The 15,133-nt window shown below is 45.9% G+C and overlaps 4 protein-coding genes across 10 annotated transcripts; 1 reads left to right on the top strand and 3 right to left on the bottom strand.

Annotated features, from left to right (window-relative positions):
- Positions 1-11: 11 nt before the first annotated feature.
- LOC6507402 (choline-phosphate cytidylyltransferase A) lies at positions 12-5,691 on the bottom strand. 2 transcript variants are annotated; one of them, XM_014909732.3, is made up of 4 exons: positions 5,388-5,691; positions 1,604-2,211; positions 1,216-1,539; positions 12-1,156 (listed from the first exon to the last, which is right to left on the bottom strand). In XM_014909732.3, the coding sequence occupies exons 2-4, from the start codon at positions 2,126-2,128 to the stop codon at positions 425-427; spliced, it is 1,581 nt and encodes a 526-aa protein (XP_014765218.1). In that variant the 5' UTR covers positions 2,129-2,211; positions 5,388-5,691; the 3' UTR covers positions 12-424. The 2 variants fall into 2 exon arrangements, with proteins under 2 accessions (XP_014765218.1, XP_001956083.1); XM_001956047.4 differs by lacking the exon at positions 5,388-5,691 and adding an exon at positions 2,595-2,693.
- Positions 5,692-5,908: 217 nt separating this feature from the next.
- On the bottom strand, positions 5,909-6,674 carry LOC6507401 (28S ribosomal protein S10, mitochondrial). The gene is made up of 3 exons (XM_001956048.4): positions 6,570-6,674; positions 6,280-6,509; positions 5,909-6,211 (listed from the first exon to the last, which is right to left on the bottom strand). Exons 1-3 carry the CDS (start codon positions 6,576-6,578, stop codon positions 5,956-5,958), a joined length of 495 nt encoding a protein of 164 aa, XP_001956084.1. The 5' UTR covers positions 6,579-6,674; the 3' UTR covers positions 5,909-5,955.
- A 342-nt stretch (positions 6,675-7,016) lies between these two features.
- Positions 7,017-15,125, bottom strand: LOC6507400 (DENN domain-containing protein 5B). 6 transcript variants are annotated; one of them, XM_014909730.3, is made up of 14 exons: positions 14,945-15,125; positions 14,263-14,706; positions 14,096-14,205; positions 12,832-13,534; positions 11,692-12,769; positions 10,897-11,103; positions 10,023-10,206; positions 9,626-9,965; positions 9,440-9,569; positions 9,131-9,381; positions 8,911-9,056; positions 8,734-8,852; positions 8,282-8,664; positions 7,017-8,228 (listed from the first exon to the last, which is right to left on the bottom strand). In XM_014909730.3, exons 2-14 carry the CDS (start codon positions 14,519-14,521, stop codon positions 7,801-7,803), a joined length of 4,338 nt encoding a protein of 1,445 aa, XP_014765216.1. In that variant the 5' UTR covers positions 14,522-14,706; positions 14,945-15,125; the 3' UTR covers positions 7,017-7,800. The 6 variants fall into 6 exon arrangements, with proteins under 6 accessions (XP_014765216.1, XP_014765215.1, XP_014765214.1 ...); XM_014909729.3 differs by having other exon boundaries at positions 15,085-15,103; XM_014909728.3 differs by lacking the exon at positions 14,945-15,125 and adding an exon at positions 14,781-14,929.
- LOC26515472 lies at positions 11,153-11,686 on the top strand. The gene is made up of 2 exons (XM_014910247.3): positions 11,153-11,350; positions 11,404-11,686. The coding sequence occupies exons 1-2, from the start codon at positions 11,214-11,216 to the stop codon at positions 11,654-11,656; spliced, it is 390 nt and encodes a 129-aa protein (XP_014765733.1). The 5' UTR covers positions 11,153-11,213; the 3' UTR covers positions 11,657-11,686.
- Positions 15,126-15,133: the final 8 nt, after the last annotated feature.

Below are 15,133 nucleotides of genomic sequence, written 5' to 3'. Positions count from 1 at the left end.
TCTTGGTGTTGTTGTTGTTGTTGTTGTGATTGTGTTAACTTATAGTTTAATGTTATGCGAAATAATTTAATATAAATATTTCTAGATACATCCTCATTCCGCTTTCGCTATCGCGGCGCCTAATACAAAAAAAACAAGTCTTTTTTTTTTTTGCCAATTTAGGTACAGGATTGGTGGATCTGAGGTGGAGGAAGTGGGGCAAACGATGAAAGGGAAAGGATTGCGAGTAGGTAGAATGGAACGCAAGTGCCAACTAAATCTAGTGGATTACAAATACCATTTAGAGCTAGAATAGAATAGAATCCTAGGGCATCTAGGGTGTGCCGTCGAACTATTTGAAACAAGAGTCACTTTTACAGTAGCATCAGTAGACATTTGGAGGTGAAAAGCTCGGGACTGGTTACTCCCGCCATGGTTACTAAAATCAATTACTTTGTCGCTCAAACTCCACCGCCTCGTCCTCGCCGTCGGCATCCTCGTCCGGTGAACGGCTTTGGTAGCTGCGACGTGCTAGCGACGATCGATTCTGCTTCTGTTTTCCGTTGAGGGAACCACTGCTACCGCTGCCTGAACTAAACTTCTCGGCCAGATCCAAGTACTCGTCGATGGATCCACTGTAGTCATCCCCATCCTCGGTGTCATCTCCCATCACGGATCTGGATGGACTTCCGGGTGGACTGAGGGCCTGCAGCAGTTTTCCCTTCGACTCGTTCCACAGATGGTTGAGGTTCTCGCGTCCGAACAGCAACAGGAAATGGTCAATAAATTCGCGCGACTTCTCCTCCCACTTGGTGATAATGTCCACCTTGACTTTGGTCAGCTCGCGCTTTCCCCGCGACTTCAGCTCATCCATTTTGTTCTGGAGACGGAACTTCTTCTCGGAGAGGAACGAAACATTCAACTCCTTGGCGGAATAGCCGCGCGCGAGGTTCCTGCGCACATAGAGATCGTAGTCCTTGACGATTCTGGCCACAATATCTGAGGTGGACACGCCTTCGGTTCGCTCCGTGGCCACAAACATGCCTCGTGCTTTGAGTGGAGCATATATGTCATCCATTCCATCGGTACCGTAGGGAATGTCGTCGTGGGCCACGAAATCAATCTTATTGTCGGCAATGAACTCGTCCGACAGTGTCCACGGAGCGTTTTGAACAATCTGCCAATTGGAAACAATTATGATAATCCAGCTGGGCGAGAACCAGACGCACAACATACCTCATCCACATAGCGACAGTGACGCACGCCCTCGTACCGCTCGAAACCATTCATCACGGTGCGTCCCTTCATTCGGTGGGTCAGCTCATCGTTGCAGACACCCACTATTAAATACACGTTGGGAAATATGTTCTTGGCCTGCATCAGCTGCCTGGCATGGCCCTGGTGGAACAGATCGTAGATGCCATCGGCGTAGACCCTAACCCGGCGACTTGTCTGACCCGAACGGGCCATCTGGTAGGTGATTCTCTGAGTGTAGTCGCATCTTTCGCGCTCCAAAATAGCTTCTTCGTCATGGGAATAGGGAGCCGGTTTGCAAATGGTCTAAAATGGAAATTATAATTTTAAAAATAGGTCATAGGTGTAAGAAACATTCCTTCAAACTTACTGCGAAGTCGGAAGCTCCGCTACCATTATAGAACTGTTGTGGCTGCGAGGTTGAGGGGCCAGTGGCTAGCGCGGGTTCTGTGTGTGGCACATACTTGCGCTTACCGCCGCTGAGGTAGTCCTCCGTGCACGTTGCCGTCGATGTGTTGGTATTGGTGGGCAGCAAGTCCTCAGCGGCAGCCGCCTCACCACCATCATCAATGTCGCTCTGTGAAATGGTGCGAGTACTGTCCCGTAAAGTGGTGGCCGATGCGGTGAATGCGCTAGCGTTTTCGTTTATCACAATAACACTTTCAACGAGTCCAGACTTTGACTTGGACTTGCCATTCTGGCCCAGAGTAGGACTAGTTGTGCGCTGATCCGATGTCCCGGTGGCGGTGGAGGGCATATCGATGGCTGTCTCGTAGGAACGCTTGCGAGTGGTCAATGTGGAGACGGATGTGGTGCTGGTGCTGGACCTGGAGGGCGTGGTCGGGGGCGATGTGCTGTTAATTGTGCTTTTGGCGAGTATCGATGAGGTGGCCATCGCAGCGAATGTTTTGGAGCGGCAGTTTTAATGATTTCTCGAAAACACTAGCTGAGTGACACAGAGATTCAAGGATCTTTTAGCTGTAAAATAAGATAGAAAAAAACAGTATTTGTGAGATTAGGAATATAAAAATGAAATCCCTACAACAAATCCCATTTAATCAGACACTATTTTGTGGCCCATTTTGTTTACCAAACAAGCTGTTTAAATCGAATCTAAATTCTAAAAATAAAAAATTATTTGCGCATCAGAAGACGACACCTTTGCACTGCAATTTCCAACCCACTTTTTTATGGAATTGAAAAATGACACACTGAAATGGAATAATAATTGGAGTTGAAGCTAATTTCCGCTGACAACACGTGACACCCAGCCCACCCCCTTCGGCCAGCCAGCCAGCCAGCCCCCCTTTGAACCATGGCCAAATTGATTTTATTTTTAATTGCCAAATGGGTGATCGAACCACACAAATTCCTGAGAAATCAGTAGCAGAGCTAATAAAACACAAGCCACAACTAAAACATCAATTGCGATGGTAGCTGGTGGCTGGTAAACAACAACAACTAACAGACATTGCTTTGGCAATAGAAAAAGGCAAAGCAAAAAAAACAACAATCTAGTGAGAGCACTAGAGTGTACGAACTAGTTCCGACCTGGGGGCTCCTGCACTTTACGTAAACAATTGCAGTCTGGCACATGCGCCAGAGCAGGCAAACACGATGACCCCAAAAACCCCAAGCTCCCAGAGAGCAGAGCGAGAAGGGGCGCCCAAATTCCGTTCTCTCCGTCTCTCCCCAATCAGCTGTTTGGTGCGTGCTTGATATTATTTTTAAATATTTGAATATGTATTTTTGTCAGCCAGACAAGACCAATTTCCACGTATTATGCATATTTATCTAAGGTGCTTATGTCAGAGGACAGTTTATGTTGTCACTGGGAATACGTCACAGACCCGGTTGGCAAGTATTCTGCTTCTTCCAGTGAAAAATTCCACTTTTGGGCCCCACGAGTTAACCGAAAAGTGCGTAGTGGTTGGAAGTTTAATTTCTAAATGAGTCATAACTGCCGGCAAATACCAAACTGATGTTAAAAATCAAGTTCTAAAGTCTAACTTGCTGTTCTCATTTTATTCTCAATTTTATTTAAATGCTAATTTTGTTGCCAGGCCGATTTCTCAAAACTTCTTTGGTAATCTTAGCCAGCAAACGTCACAAGTTCGAGTCGTACGATGGCGAACAGTAATGACTAATGGTGATGACTTTCCTAATATTAATTGCTTTTAATTATTTTTATAAAAGAAAAAAAAACATACGATAGCGGTCACCTTCACTTTACAATCTAGATTTTAGAACATGTATCGGAACGGAAGCTATAATTTTGACAAAAAATTGGCATGAGATATTAAAACACTGTTATCGGAACGACACTTGACAATAAATCAATATGCTGTCCATTAACACTAGGGATCACTGTTATGGATTAAACCACCCGATGACGCTGGCAACCACCGCCTCCAGCTAAGTGATTCAGAAAGTAAACAATACCGGGAGGAGGACTGTGTCAGCGAGGGAATGTATGTGGGAGAAGTGTGTGGAACCTCTAAAATCGATTTTTTAATTGCCTTGCACTAACAGCAGGTGGCAGATAAGATTTTGGCCGACCTGCTGTTAACTTATCAGCTCAAAAATAGTAAAGGAAAGTGTGTGGGCGGCAGGCGCGCTTCCGTTGCAACTCGAAACCCGATATTTGTGTTTCTAGTTTGGCGGAAAAAAATGGCCTTGTTGTTTCTACACCACTGATAAAGATAAGAAAATAAAAAAAAAGCACAAAATTATACTAAGCAAACACACTGCGAGGGCGATAATCATCGTCTGCCCGGATCTTGCCAGCTTGGCAAGGGAAAACAATGTTTCCTATCAGCACGGGATTTTTGTTCTCAAAGTATTTTCCCCCAGACCGAGGTCAAGTTAATTACACCGTTTATAATAGAACATTTCTTAAGAAATGTTTGCCAAAAATTTAATGAGTTTGGAGGGTTCTCAGCTCCACAAAAGGCCAAAGAACTTTGGCGAATCTCACGCTCCAGCAGAAATTATTTTTGGAGTTTACTCTTTGGGCTAATGATTCGTTCGTTTTGGCCAAAAACGACCCGGTGACGGGTTGAAAGTACAGTTCTCAACTCTGAAAATAGAAATAGAAAAAGCCGAGGTCCATTCAAATCTTCATCACCATTGATAAGCTCCGAAGAGGTGGGACGATTATGGAATTAACGTGAAGTGTTGTACTACTGTATTATGAATACAATACACATGCCGTGATAACCTTGGGGGGCGAGAGGCTTATCATTAATGGAGTACACCAAAAAAGTTGTTTGACGTCAACTGTGATTTTTGGAATCAATATGTCCATAGAATTTTGGATGCTATGAAATTAAGACGTGAGAAAATGTAGTTTATTTTATCGAAAGTTAAGAAACAGGTAGTAATTTCCACCTGTAGACACGTTTCAATCTTCAAATAAGCGGGTTTCATGGGGATTTATTTGAAAAAAGAAAAAAATAGATAAGATTGTCGGAAACTATTGCACAATGCTAGTGGTCTCTCTGTCACTCTCGTACTCTCTCGTACTCCTACGCAATAGCCCCACCATTCATTGAGAAGCCGAAAACAGCTGACTTTGATAGTGCGTGTGTGATCTGCACGCGTACTCCCGCTCATTTCGGTCGCCGACTCTCTGTTGTGATTCGTGGAAACCAGAGAGAGCGGGGGCAGCAACGGTAAAAGGTGCTGTGGGAAAGTGGAGCAGTGCTGTGCCCCAGTGGTTGGAGCTGAAAATGGTTACCTTGGTTGTGGTGTTAGCAAATCAAAAACGATGATGATGCGGCAGCTCTGGGGAAATCGTACGATCGCAGGGCAAAGTACGACGCGTCATCGTGCCAGTGCCAATGCCAGGCCACAGAGCCAAGGCAGGGCAGGGGTGGTGGGGCAGAGGGCGTTGCAAGCATAGGAAAGTCATACGACAAGAGCATGACGTGGCGCCGACTTGCCGGTTTTGGGGGGACCACGAATCATGAAAATCGATAAGACGCGGCAGCGCAGCTGCAGCACCTTATATTTGGTGAGGGAAACGGAGCAGAGAGGAGAAAAGTCTGGGCGAGATGATTATGTAAACAAAAGAGCCTTGAAGTAGTCGCTCTCCTTGAGAACACAAGAAAGCGAACGTTCCATAAAAAAGAATGCCAACATTCAATACATACTTTCCACTTTCTTCGAAATCGGAGAAAATCAATGGCGTCGCCGCGTTTCGCCTTTGCTTATTATTAGCACCCAATTGGCCAGCTGGAATGACACACACACAAAATGATTGCACTTATTCGCACTATATTTTAATTATTCAGTGGCTCTTGCAGGTCGCTGCTTATGGGCGCACAGTCAACTTGTTATTGTTTCCTATAACACGAATTACGAACAGCAAGTACGAATAATAGAGATGTTTTCAAAACAGCGATGTTTTTCCCAACACCACTGGCCACACTGCAATGGAAAGAGGTATATTTTCTCTCTCTTTTGCGAACCGGGCGGAAATTCCACGTGATTAGAACTGAAACCTCGAAAGACTATCGATACATCGTTTTAGGCGGGAGAGACAAGATTCAAGATATTGGAAAATATTTATAAGCCTGTTTTATCAATTAAATCAATCTACCAGTTTGAATACTAGCTAACCAAAGTTAGTTTTAGCACCTTATCTCTTAAGTATCCCCCTATACCAACATTATTTTTTGACGGGCTCGATTTTATTAAACTACGGCTATGGTGATTTAACTAAACCTCCTCGGGAGGTTGTCTCAGGTGCTCTGGTATCTGCTGCAGTTCTGTTTTAGACGCTTCCATGGCTACTCCCTCGGGCAGGTTGCGCTCAATGTATTCCAGAAATGTGTCCAGCGTTGAACCAGTCAATTTGTGAAAATTCATGTAGCGGAAGTGTGTACGGACCTCGTACTGGACTCGGTGTTTCTTGTAGATGTGAACCGATTTCAGTAATGTCATGCGGTCGTGGTGCGCTTTCCGGGGAGACCAACTGCAAGGATATAGAAAGTTATAGAACTAATTCCACTGACTTTGAAGAAAAATAGGACTCTGGCTTACCACTTGCCCTTCTCAATTCCCAAATGGTCGGCTGCCGTTGTGGCGAACCAGGTGTAACTTTTCAGCACAGCAGGATCTACCCCACGAAGCTCTATCTCCAACTTGCTATATAATTTATCCGGTTCCGGGGCAGGTATTGTAGCGGATGAGGCATTTGGAGCTGTGGTTGCACTGGTGGCCACAGAGGCAAGCGCCCGCACTGACTGTGTCCACGGTAGAGTTTTTAATGCCTGCAAAATGAAGATCTTTGTGAATTTAGGAAAGTTTTTTGATAATTCAATGGTAAATACCTGCAGCATATTTTTTTATTTACTAGAATTATGCAAGTTCGGCATATGGCTGCTAGTACCTAACGCGTTTTGGAAATACCAAAAAATACTAAATAGAAAGTACTGATTCATCGCACCTAAAATAGCCGGGAATTTTTAACCGGTTCGAAAATTCAATATTTCAATTCAATAATTTTTTCCGTTATTAAAAATTTGTATGCTCTTGAAATAGATTGAAAATCAAGGAACAAAATAGTTTGAACTCAATCAAACTCTGATAGCCATAGCTCTGCCAATTTTAACCCGATCAGGAACTAGTACCTACATTTCTCATTTAAAATTTTGCTTAAAAATAATTTTTAAATTTTTGGATTTCTTTTTTAGTGAACCCCTTTATAATAGTGGGGTTCTGATAGCCATAGCTTTCTCAATTTAAGCCCGATCCCAAATAAAGACTCAAGTTGTGGGTCCTTTTCGTATTTCATTACTGTCTTTTGGGTATTTATTGACTTTCAGTGTCTTAAAAATTAAGTTGAAACAGTTTTTGGCTAAATAAAATGTAATATTAAAATAAAGCTTGAATATAACATAAACACCTTTGGGTAAATCTCACTTCACTTAGTCTTAGGATACAAAAAATATAGGAATATATAAAAAATATTCTCAAAAAACACAAAGATTCTTTGGTAAATCAACTAAAGCAAAAGCTACCGATGAAGTTGGAACTCAATTGGAACAGAGGATAATTGACTGGATTGGGATTCTAGGGCTTATCTACTAACTACACACACATACTTTTCATATATATGTAGATTTTTGAACAACATTTTAGAATTCTTTATAGTAAACGTCTTAATTGCACAGTAAATGTCTTTAAAATTCGATTGCGTCAATGACAAGGAATTTTGTTCAACTTTGGCTTCAACATATTCTTTTTTTTTTGGGGATTCCAGTTCCCCTGTTTAAGATTCAACGTTTTTGACTTGGATACTTGGCAAGCATGTTGGGTTAAATGGCAAGTGGTTGGGTATAAGAGGATTAAGATTAAAGTTAGCATTACAATTAGGCGTAATCAGGGGCAAGAGTTTCGCTTTTCTTATATAAACCTAACAACGAATTCGAGATTTCCGAGATTCCTTAAGAGCATATGTATGTGAGTATTCTCTAGGTCACTGGTTGCAAAAGTTCGTGGGTGAGTGTTGAGTGGGGTGAGTATTCAGAATTGAGTGAAAAAAAAAAACATGTTTCCATTTCAGCACTGGGACGGGATGCGAATTCCCTGGGTGATCGAGTTCTCCAAAACTATGTGGCAGTCGTCCAGTGGCTCAAGGATCTGAATAAGAAAGGTGAGCAGGTTTCGGCGTCGCAGGAAGCTCTCCTCCTCGTACATCTCCTGTGTGACCTTTGTTAGAGCCATCGGCTTAATGAGCCGCGTCAGCAGGTGCTCCCGCAAACTAAGACAGATCAGAAGCTGGAATTTTCCATCTTTGCCCAGTGCAGTGCCATTGATTTCATCCATCAGCTGCACATATAGTCGCCAGATGCCCGAGATTTCTCGCCGATGGAGGCTGTTGCCTCCACTTCCACCGCCGCTGCCGTTGCTAAAGGAGGAGTCCATGCTGGAAGCAGAGTCCTCTAGCTCCAGCTGAAGATTTTGCTCAAACAGTTCTTTGATTTTGGCTGCAAAAGTAATAGTTAAGTACTTGTTTATAGGTGCGATTAAAATTACTTACTGAAATAGTCCCAGATGTAAAGATTCCTTCCAAAGAATCGCGCCGACCGGAAACCGCAAAGGAAGACCTGCTCCAGGCACTTGACCAGTCCATCATCCCCACATAGCAGGTTGGTCAGAGTGCCCACATCACGATCCCGGCTAGGCTTATAGTGCCATTTCACCAGCACATTGACGCAGTTGCCCAATTGGTGCTGGATCTCCGACGGCGAGAGTGATTCCTGGCGCTGAACACTGGGACTCCTGGTGCGCGGTGGTGTTCGCGTATCTGAACCTGGCAGCAGCTCAGCATTCTTAACGCTAGTCGACACCCGTTGACCCACCAACAGACGTTCCGTAGAGTCATCATCCACTCCGCGGCCCAGCCAGCGCCCACAAGGGAATCTGACAACAAAAAACGAATCGTGTTACCCTTTTTGGAGGACACGAGGTGCGGTCAGTGTTTGTACTTACTTGTAGGTGTGGCCGGTGACCTCATTGCGCATCACCACCTGCTCAACGAGCCACTTGTGGCTAGGTCCTGAGTTGTCGTGTCCAATGCGCATGGTTGTCAACAAACCCAGGTTCTTGTACTGAAAGATGGGTAGAGCGATTAATGAGTTATGCCATGCCTTTTGGGTTTATAATTACATGGAAGATAAACTCGAGAGATCCTTTTGGCACTGGCACCCGTTGCGTTTCGTTCATGGTGCCAGAAACCATGATCCACACATTGCTGGAGGTATGATAGGAGCCGTACTTGCGGGAAGGGAAGATCACGACGCGATAGGGCAGTTCTGTGGGCAGGGAAGGGAACCCACAAAGTGGGGATAAGCTTAGGCATAAGACCGGATCAACTGGCGGGACCTACTCGTTGTGGGATAGATGTTGGTGAAGCTGAAGTAGTCCACAGTGTTGAGGGTAAGAAGGTGATACAGAAACTGCTCTTTCTCCTCTTCGCAACGGAGAAAGGCCGAACGCTTGTAGAGAGAACGGAGGAGTCCTTCGTCAGAGAGAAGAGTGCGGAAGTGTCGACTTAATAGTTTCTTCTCCAGAGACAGACGGACCCATGCACGAGTATAGCCGATATGGGTCTTAATATCCGCCATGGCCAGCACGTTTCTGGGAAGAAAAGGTTTTAAATGCTGGCAACTTCCAAATATATATTTCTTGCATTTACTTCACATCGAACTCTAGAGATTCCGGTAGTGGACACAGCTGCTCCAGACCAACAAACTTGTTGCGATCCCGAGAACGACTGCGATTCGGACTTGGTGGACTGTCAAAGTCGGTTTGGAATGTAGAGAGATCTGCGGAAGAAAAGGTCATGTCACATATGCTTCAATACCTTAATATTTGAACTCACAGTCCATGCGCTTTCGCATAGCATTCCAAGCCAGTGCCGGCGAGGCTGTGGCAATGGTCATCTTACTGCTGGGACTACTGGATACGGGCGGCGTCTGATCCGTTCCGGTGCTGTCGATCGCCCCACGGGCCTCCTGCATCTCCAAATACGCCTGTAGATGGGCCCACAGAGCGGACTTCCCCTGCTTGTTCTGCAGGCCATGCGACCAGATCTTCTCCAGCAGGTCACACATGCTGGCTATCAGAGTATTCTCCTCAATTCCATCACCTTTGAGACCCAAAGCCACCGCCTCGTTGCCCATTTTCTCCAGCAGCATGCGCTTGGTCTTCGACTTGATGTCCTGCAGAGAAAGTAATACTTAAAAGGGGATCTATTCCATGTTTTTTCTTATTCTTACCTTTAAGAGTCGCTCCACAAATGTCCAGTTGGCCTGGGCTATCAGTGCCGGACTCACATCCGCTGTGGTTAGGTTCGCCGAGAGCCGATTGATCGCATTGGCGCCGGAGTTGGGTTTCTGGTCCAGGGAGATTTCACGCGCCCGCCACTTGTTGCCGTTCTTAACCCGCCGCAGGCTGTTGCCTCTGTTCGGGATGCGGATGCGGATTCGGTTTCGGATTTAGGTTGGTTGGTTGATGGAGGTTAGCGCGGATGAGTTTAGTTTTTAGAGTATCAAATTTCGAACGAGAACAAAGAGACAGCGGATTAGTGGGAACTCCGAAATCTGGGAATCTGGATGGAGTTGAATGATTTTAAGGATTTGGGGATTTATGGGGCAGGATGATGATCAGCAGGCGATGAACTGTGGGAGGAAGTGCATGCGTGCGGTTTACGGCGGGGATTACGAAACGAAACGAAACGAAACAAAACGAAGACTCCGGTTAACGTTTTGGAGAATGAAGAGATTTATTGTTACGTGGTAATGTACTAACAGAATTCGGATAAGAAATAAAAATAATTCACTAAAAAAATACTCGCGGAGACCCAGATTTGATTCAGGTTTCTTTTCAGGGGCCAACCACGTAGGAGGTACATAAAACAGATCTACATACAGCTAAGGTGTCCATGTCGTCTATAATTAACATTAAGGTAATATCAAACATTGGCTAAGGTACATATTTGCGATCATTTTTGTGGGTTATTGGATGAGTGGCGGGGTGGTTAACATGGTTAACTGGATGTGCTGGAGTGAGGATTCAACTAATTTCTTGTCTTTTTCTAATTCTAACTGACAAAAGCGGGGGAAACAGTAGGTACTTGGGTGCGGGAACTACCTCGAGGCGCACTCCTGGTTCAGTACACCCTTCTCCAGCAGCGGGAAGCTGCGGAAGTAGGCGGCCCGATTGGAGAGGATCTCACTGGGTGGCGTCACTTCGATGTCTATGCAGTTGAGACGCTTCTCGAAGCCCTGCTGCGAGTCCTGGCTGACCACACATGGCTCATAACTGCTGGCAGCGATCATGTTCTCTCCGTGACGTCGCCTGTTAAAGATAAAAGTAGGATAATAGTTTAAATTAGTATCTAGAAACATATACTTTGTCGCATCATTCAGTTTCTGACTTATTTGTTGAAGAGGCACAGCAAATCGAATATGAACTTCTTCCAAATTTTAATTGTGTCCATTTTTATAACAAATGCCATTTATGATTCTGTCTCAAACAGGTATAACCTGAGCTATCCCTTGATGTCTAATGCTAGCCACTTGAAACTATCGCGATCCGTAAGGGAGTAAGTTTTTCCCTCACAGAAACACATTCTTTATCTAATCCTTTCAACTGTAGGTTGCGGTATCGCCTTTTTTTGGAGGATACTCACGATGGCGATTTGGAGTATGATTTGAAAGGATATCGGGGCATAAGAAAGAAACCTAGTAGACTGCGTCCTCCTAAGCGCCCCGGTGCTGGACTGTTAGGACCAGGAGGCCGCAGAAGGAGGAGGAGAAGGCGCAGTAAGCGTGCCATGAGTGCTCCCGTTCGCAGCTCGATTCCAGTTTTGGGAGCAGTTCTTGTATTAATATTTGCTTTTACGGGTTGACCAAATAAATAATTATTTTTAAGATCAGAACTCACCTCAGTAACTTTACGCGCTGGTCGAAGAGCAGCAACTGCTCATCCGGTTGCGGCTCCCACATGGCCAGGATCTTATTATCGATGAGGGTGGCAAACATTTGAGATTCAAGGAAACGTGAAAGGAAGGCGCGATGATGTTCCGGCTGATCGGAAAGGAACGAGCTTTTGTCAAAGTTTTGTAGAGTTTCCCGGTTCGAGATCCAGTCGTCCCTGGCCTGGTTGGGATAGATCACGAAGTATTCGTAGGCATGGAACATGTGCACGAATCTGTTGAGGAATATCTCCCGCAGGGAGTTGTTGATCCGCAGGTCCTGGTAATACTGATCCACGGGATTCAGTTTTTGTTTCTCTGCCCGTCGTGGCATGGTGGCGTCAACAGCGTCCACATCCTGATAGATTCCCACTGGCGAGGATGACAGCGAAACAGTTGGACTGCCCACCGGAGAAGCTGTCCCGCGGATACCGCCCTTTCGTCGCAGAAAGTCTGCAATCCGGGGTACATGATCAATGCGCGATGGATGCGCTATCAGTGGCTGGTAGTCCACAACACCTCCACCAGGTGATCCCGATCCGGACAGTGTGTAGACCGTCTCCTGGAGCTGCTGGAAACGCTCTTTGCTGCGTCGAGCGGCTTGCAATCCGGTGGGCAGTGTGCAACTGGAGATCATGGCATCGGGGCCACCTCCACCGCTAGAACCTGCACTTCCAACTCCTCCACCCAGTCCTCCAGAAGCCCTGCCGTTCCTTAAGCTCGGCTCCTGGTCGCGATCTCGCTCTACCTCGAACTTGTCCAGCACAGATCCTATTTCGGCCATGAAGTCCAGCTTGTGGGGGAAGACAGGCAGCTCCTCCGGCAGTTGAATGTGCTTCTTGTCGATGTCCACAAAGCAGAGCGCCGCTTCACTTCCAATCTTGTGCGCCGCTTCGCATTCAGCATGCAATCCCATTACGAAGGGCACGGGAGCGTCCAGGAAATGATGCAGTGCCGCCGGCAGGATCGGGGCGTATACGTGGGGCCACACAAACGGGAACAGTAGCGACGTGATGCACTCACCTACGATCATAAGTCTTTGGTAATCTGCGTTAGGAGTAGAACTTCAATATCACGAATTTTGAATCACGAATTTGAAAATATCTTACCTGTGGACCGAAGCAGCACCTGGTTCTCCAGCAGAACGCACGTTAGCAGCTGGATAACACACTCAACGCCCAGATACTTAAACAGTAAGCGCAGTGGAAAGTCCAGAAGAGGTAGCTCGGTAGCCAGGAGCGGTCGCTGCAGGATCAGTGCAATAGCTGGGAGATGCGGCTCAGTGGGGGGCAGATAGACGCGTATAGACTTCCCCGGCTGCGGCAGCATCACCTCGTACAGGATGTTATAGACGTAGGACTCCAAGCTGATGCCAGCACCAGGCTGGCGGGGAAGACATCTGTATAGATTCTTGAGAAACATCTGGGCGGCAAAGGCATAGGGGGCCTGGCAGATGAGCGATATGCTCTTGGCCACATACAGCTTATCCTTGTTGATGTCGTAGTAGCTTTGTGCGGATTGCGGCGCCTGTCCGGCCACCTTGAAGTGCCTGGGCAGGGATCGACTGACCGGCCCGTCCTGTTTAACCCGGGTGAGGGAGTGCGTCTGCTGGCCGTTCGACAGCTCCGTGATGAACATGCTCTGCAATGTGTGAATAGCACCGCAGATGTTTCGATTGCGGATTTCCTCGTAGAAGACAAGGCTGAAGCCATAGCACCGTTTTCCATCCTCCCTCGTTGTTGCAAACGAATGGAATCTCGGTTCGATGTTGTGCTTCTGGGTGCGGAAGCGGAGGCCCTGCGGCAGGGAGAGCTGAGATGGGAGATAAGGCACCAGGAGTTTAGTTAAATTTTTTAAGTGGCGTTTATAAATAAAATCCATTCATTCCACCACCCAACAACACACACTCATGCCCTCACACCCCAACCCTCAATCCATAACACATGTGCTCAGATGCTAGCGATAAGATGCCGAGACCGTAGTCGTGGCATCGCCATCAATTAAAAACTTTGCCTTGCTCCGCTCTCCATTTCATTCCACTCGTATCAATGAGCTGGCCAGCCATGCATGAATTTCCACCGAAAGGGCAGCCAATTGAGTTCAATTAGAATATGAATATGGATTAGGGTGAGTCGGTTTTTATGCTACATTACCATACATATAAAATATAAATATTTCTTTAAAATTTAAAGAGTTCTACAGGCATTTTTAAACCAAAAAAAGTGAATAGAGGAAGTTGAATTTAAATTTCATATTTTTTAGTGATAAGATTACTGAAGATTCTCCCATAAATTTATGAAAATCACTACTGATAAGGGGAACTATTGATAGCATAATAGTTGGGACACCCTAACCAATAATCTCGGGCCTTACCATGCATATCCCATGGGCATCGAAGGGGTTCCAGGCCACGTTCTCCGGATAGTGGGCCAGGGGCTTGCTTTTATAGGCTCGGTCCAGCGGCGAACAGTGCAAGTTATCGCCTAGAAATCAGGAAACTCCATTAAATCCTTATAATAGTATCTATGGAATAGTCTTACCTGCAAAGCGATCTGGCTCCAGGCCAGTGTCCAAATCCAGTCCACATATCACAAAGTAGTCGGCAAAGCGCGAGAATTGAGGATCTGCATCCCGTTTGAGTTGATTCAGTTCGGATTGAGACTGCTCCCCGGGAGAAGTGGGAGACTGGAGGGCAGCACTTCCTCCGCCTCCTCCTCCGACACCACCACTTCCGCTGGCGGCATTATTTAGCATTAGCTTGGACAGGCGACTGGTAACGACATTCTCCCGAGTGGTCATCGTTCTGCTCCTGATCCTTCCACACCTCCTGCTCCTGCTCCTTTCCTCGCGATTTCTTTCCAAATCCCAATCTTCAAGCCTCCATGTGTGCGTGTGTGTATATTTATGTGTATGCGTGTGTATACCGTTACGCGTTCCTCTCACCACCTTCGTGCACTTTCCAATTTACAACCAATTTCTTCCGTCTGCAAAATTCAACGTAAGTTTTTGTTTGTTGTTATTTTTTTCTTGTTTATTTTTGGCTATTTTTTATTTTTACTTTCTACATGAGTGTTGGTGTGTGGTGTGAATGAGAGCGGGGGAGAGAGTGTATGCAAAATTTTCTATGCCAATGTCGTCTCCGTCCACCACCAATCGCAACAACAATAAAAGCGTACACTACGCGCCCGTTCATCCAACCCCTCTATCTATCCCTACGCCTACCAGTGGCTACGCGTGTTTGTTGGGGCCGCGACACTCCGTTCAAAACTGGGTTAAAAACTGGCAGCCACCACTCGCGTCTTTGTTTGGATCCACAGCTGGGCAAATACAAATACCTCGATTTTTGGCGAAAAACAAACTACCTGCGGTGGGAGGTCTTCGATTTGAACTATCGATGAATTGTTCATGCCA

The sequence above is a fragment of the Drosophila ananassae genome, chromosome 2R (assembly GCF_017639315.1).
Source record: "Drosophila ananassae strain 14024-0371.13 chromosome 2R, ASM1763931v2, whole genome shotgun sequence".
Classification (NCBI taxonomy): domain Eukaryota; kingdom Metazoa; phylum Arthropoda; class Insecta; order Diptera; family Drosophilidae; genus Drosophila; species Drosophila ananassae.
Note: the sequence above shows the minus strand (reverse complement) of the source record. Positions and strands in the feature narration are given on the sequence as shown.

Bases quoted from the DNA above. Each gene is read 5' to 3' on its own strand.
- LOC6507402 (XM_014909732.3), bottom strand. From the start codon at position 2,128: ATGGCCACCTCATCGATACTCGCCAAAAGCACAATTAACAGCACATCG. The intron at 1,540-1,603 runs GTAAGTTTGAAG...TTTCCATTTTAG, and splicing joins GCGGAGCTTCCGACTTCGCA to ACCATTTGCAAACCGGCTCC. The intron at 1,157-1,215 runs GTATGTTGTGCG...TCCAATTGGCAG, and splicing joins ACTGTCGCTATGTGGATGAG to ATTGTTCAAAACGCTCCGTG.
- LOC6507401 (XM_001956048.4), bottom strand. The intron at 6,212-6,279 runs GTAAGCCAGAGT...ATATCCTTGCAG, and splicing joins GGAATTGAGAAGGGCAAGTG to TTGGTCTCCCCGGAAAGCGC.
- LOC26515472 (XM_014910247.3), top strand. From the start codon at position 11,214: ATGAACTTCTTCCAAATTTTAATTGTGTCCATTTTTATAACAAATGCC. The intron at 11,351-11,403 runs GTAAGTTTTTCC...TTTCAACTGTAG, and splicing joins CTATCGCGATCCGTAAGGGA to GTTGCGGTATCGCCTTTTTT.
- LOC6507400 (XM_014909730.3), bottom strand. From the start codon at position 14,521: ATGACCACTCGGGAGAATGTCGTTACCAGTCGCCTGTCCAAGCTAATG. The intron at 9,966-10,022 runs GTAAGAATAAGA...CTTTCTCTGCAG, and splicing joins TTGTGGAGCGACTCTTAAAG to GACATCAAGTCGAAGACCAA. The intron at 9,570-9,625 runs GTGAGTTCAAAT...TTTCTTCCGCAG, and splicing joins TATGCGAAAGCGCATGGACT to ATCTCTCTACATTCCAAACC.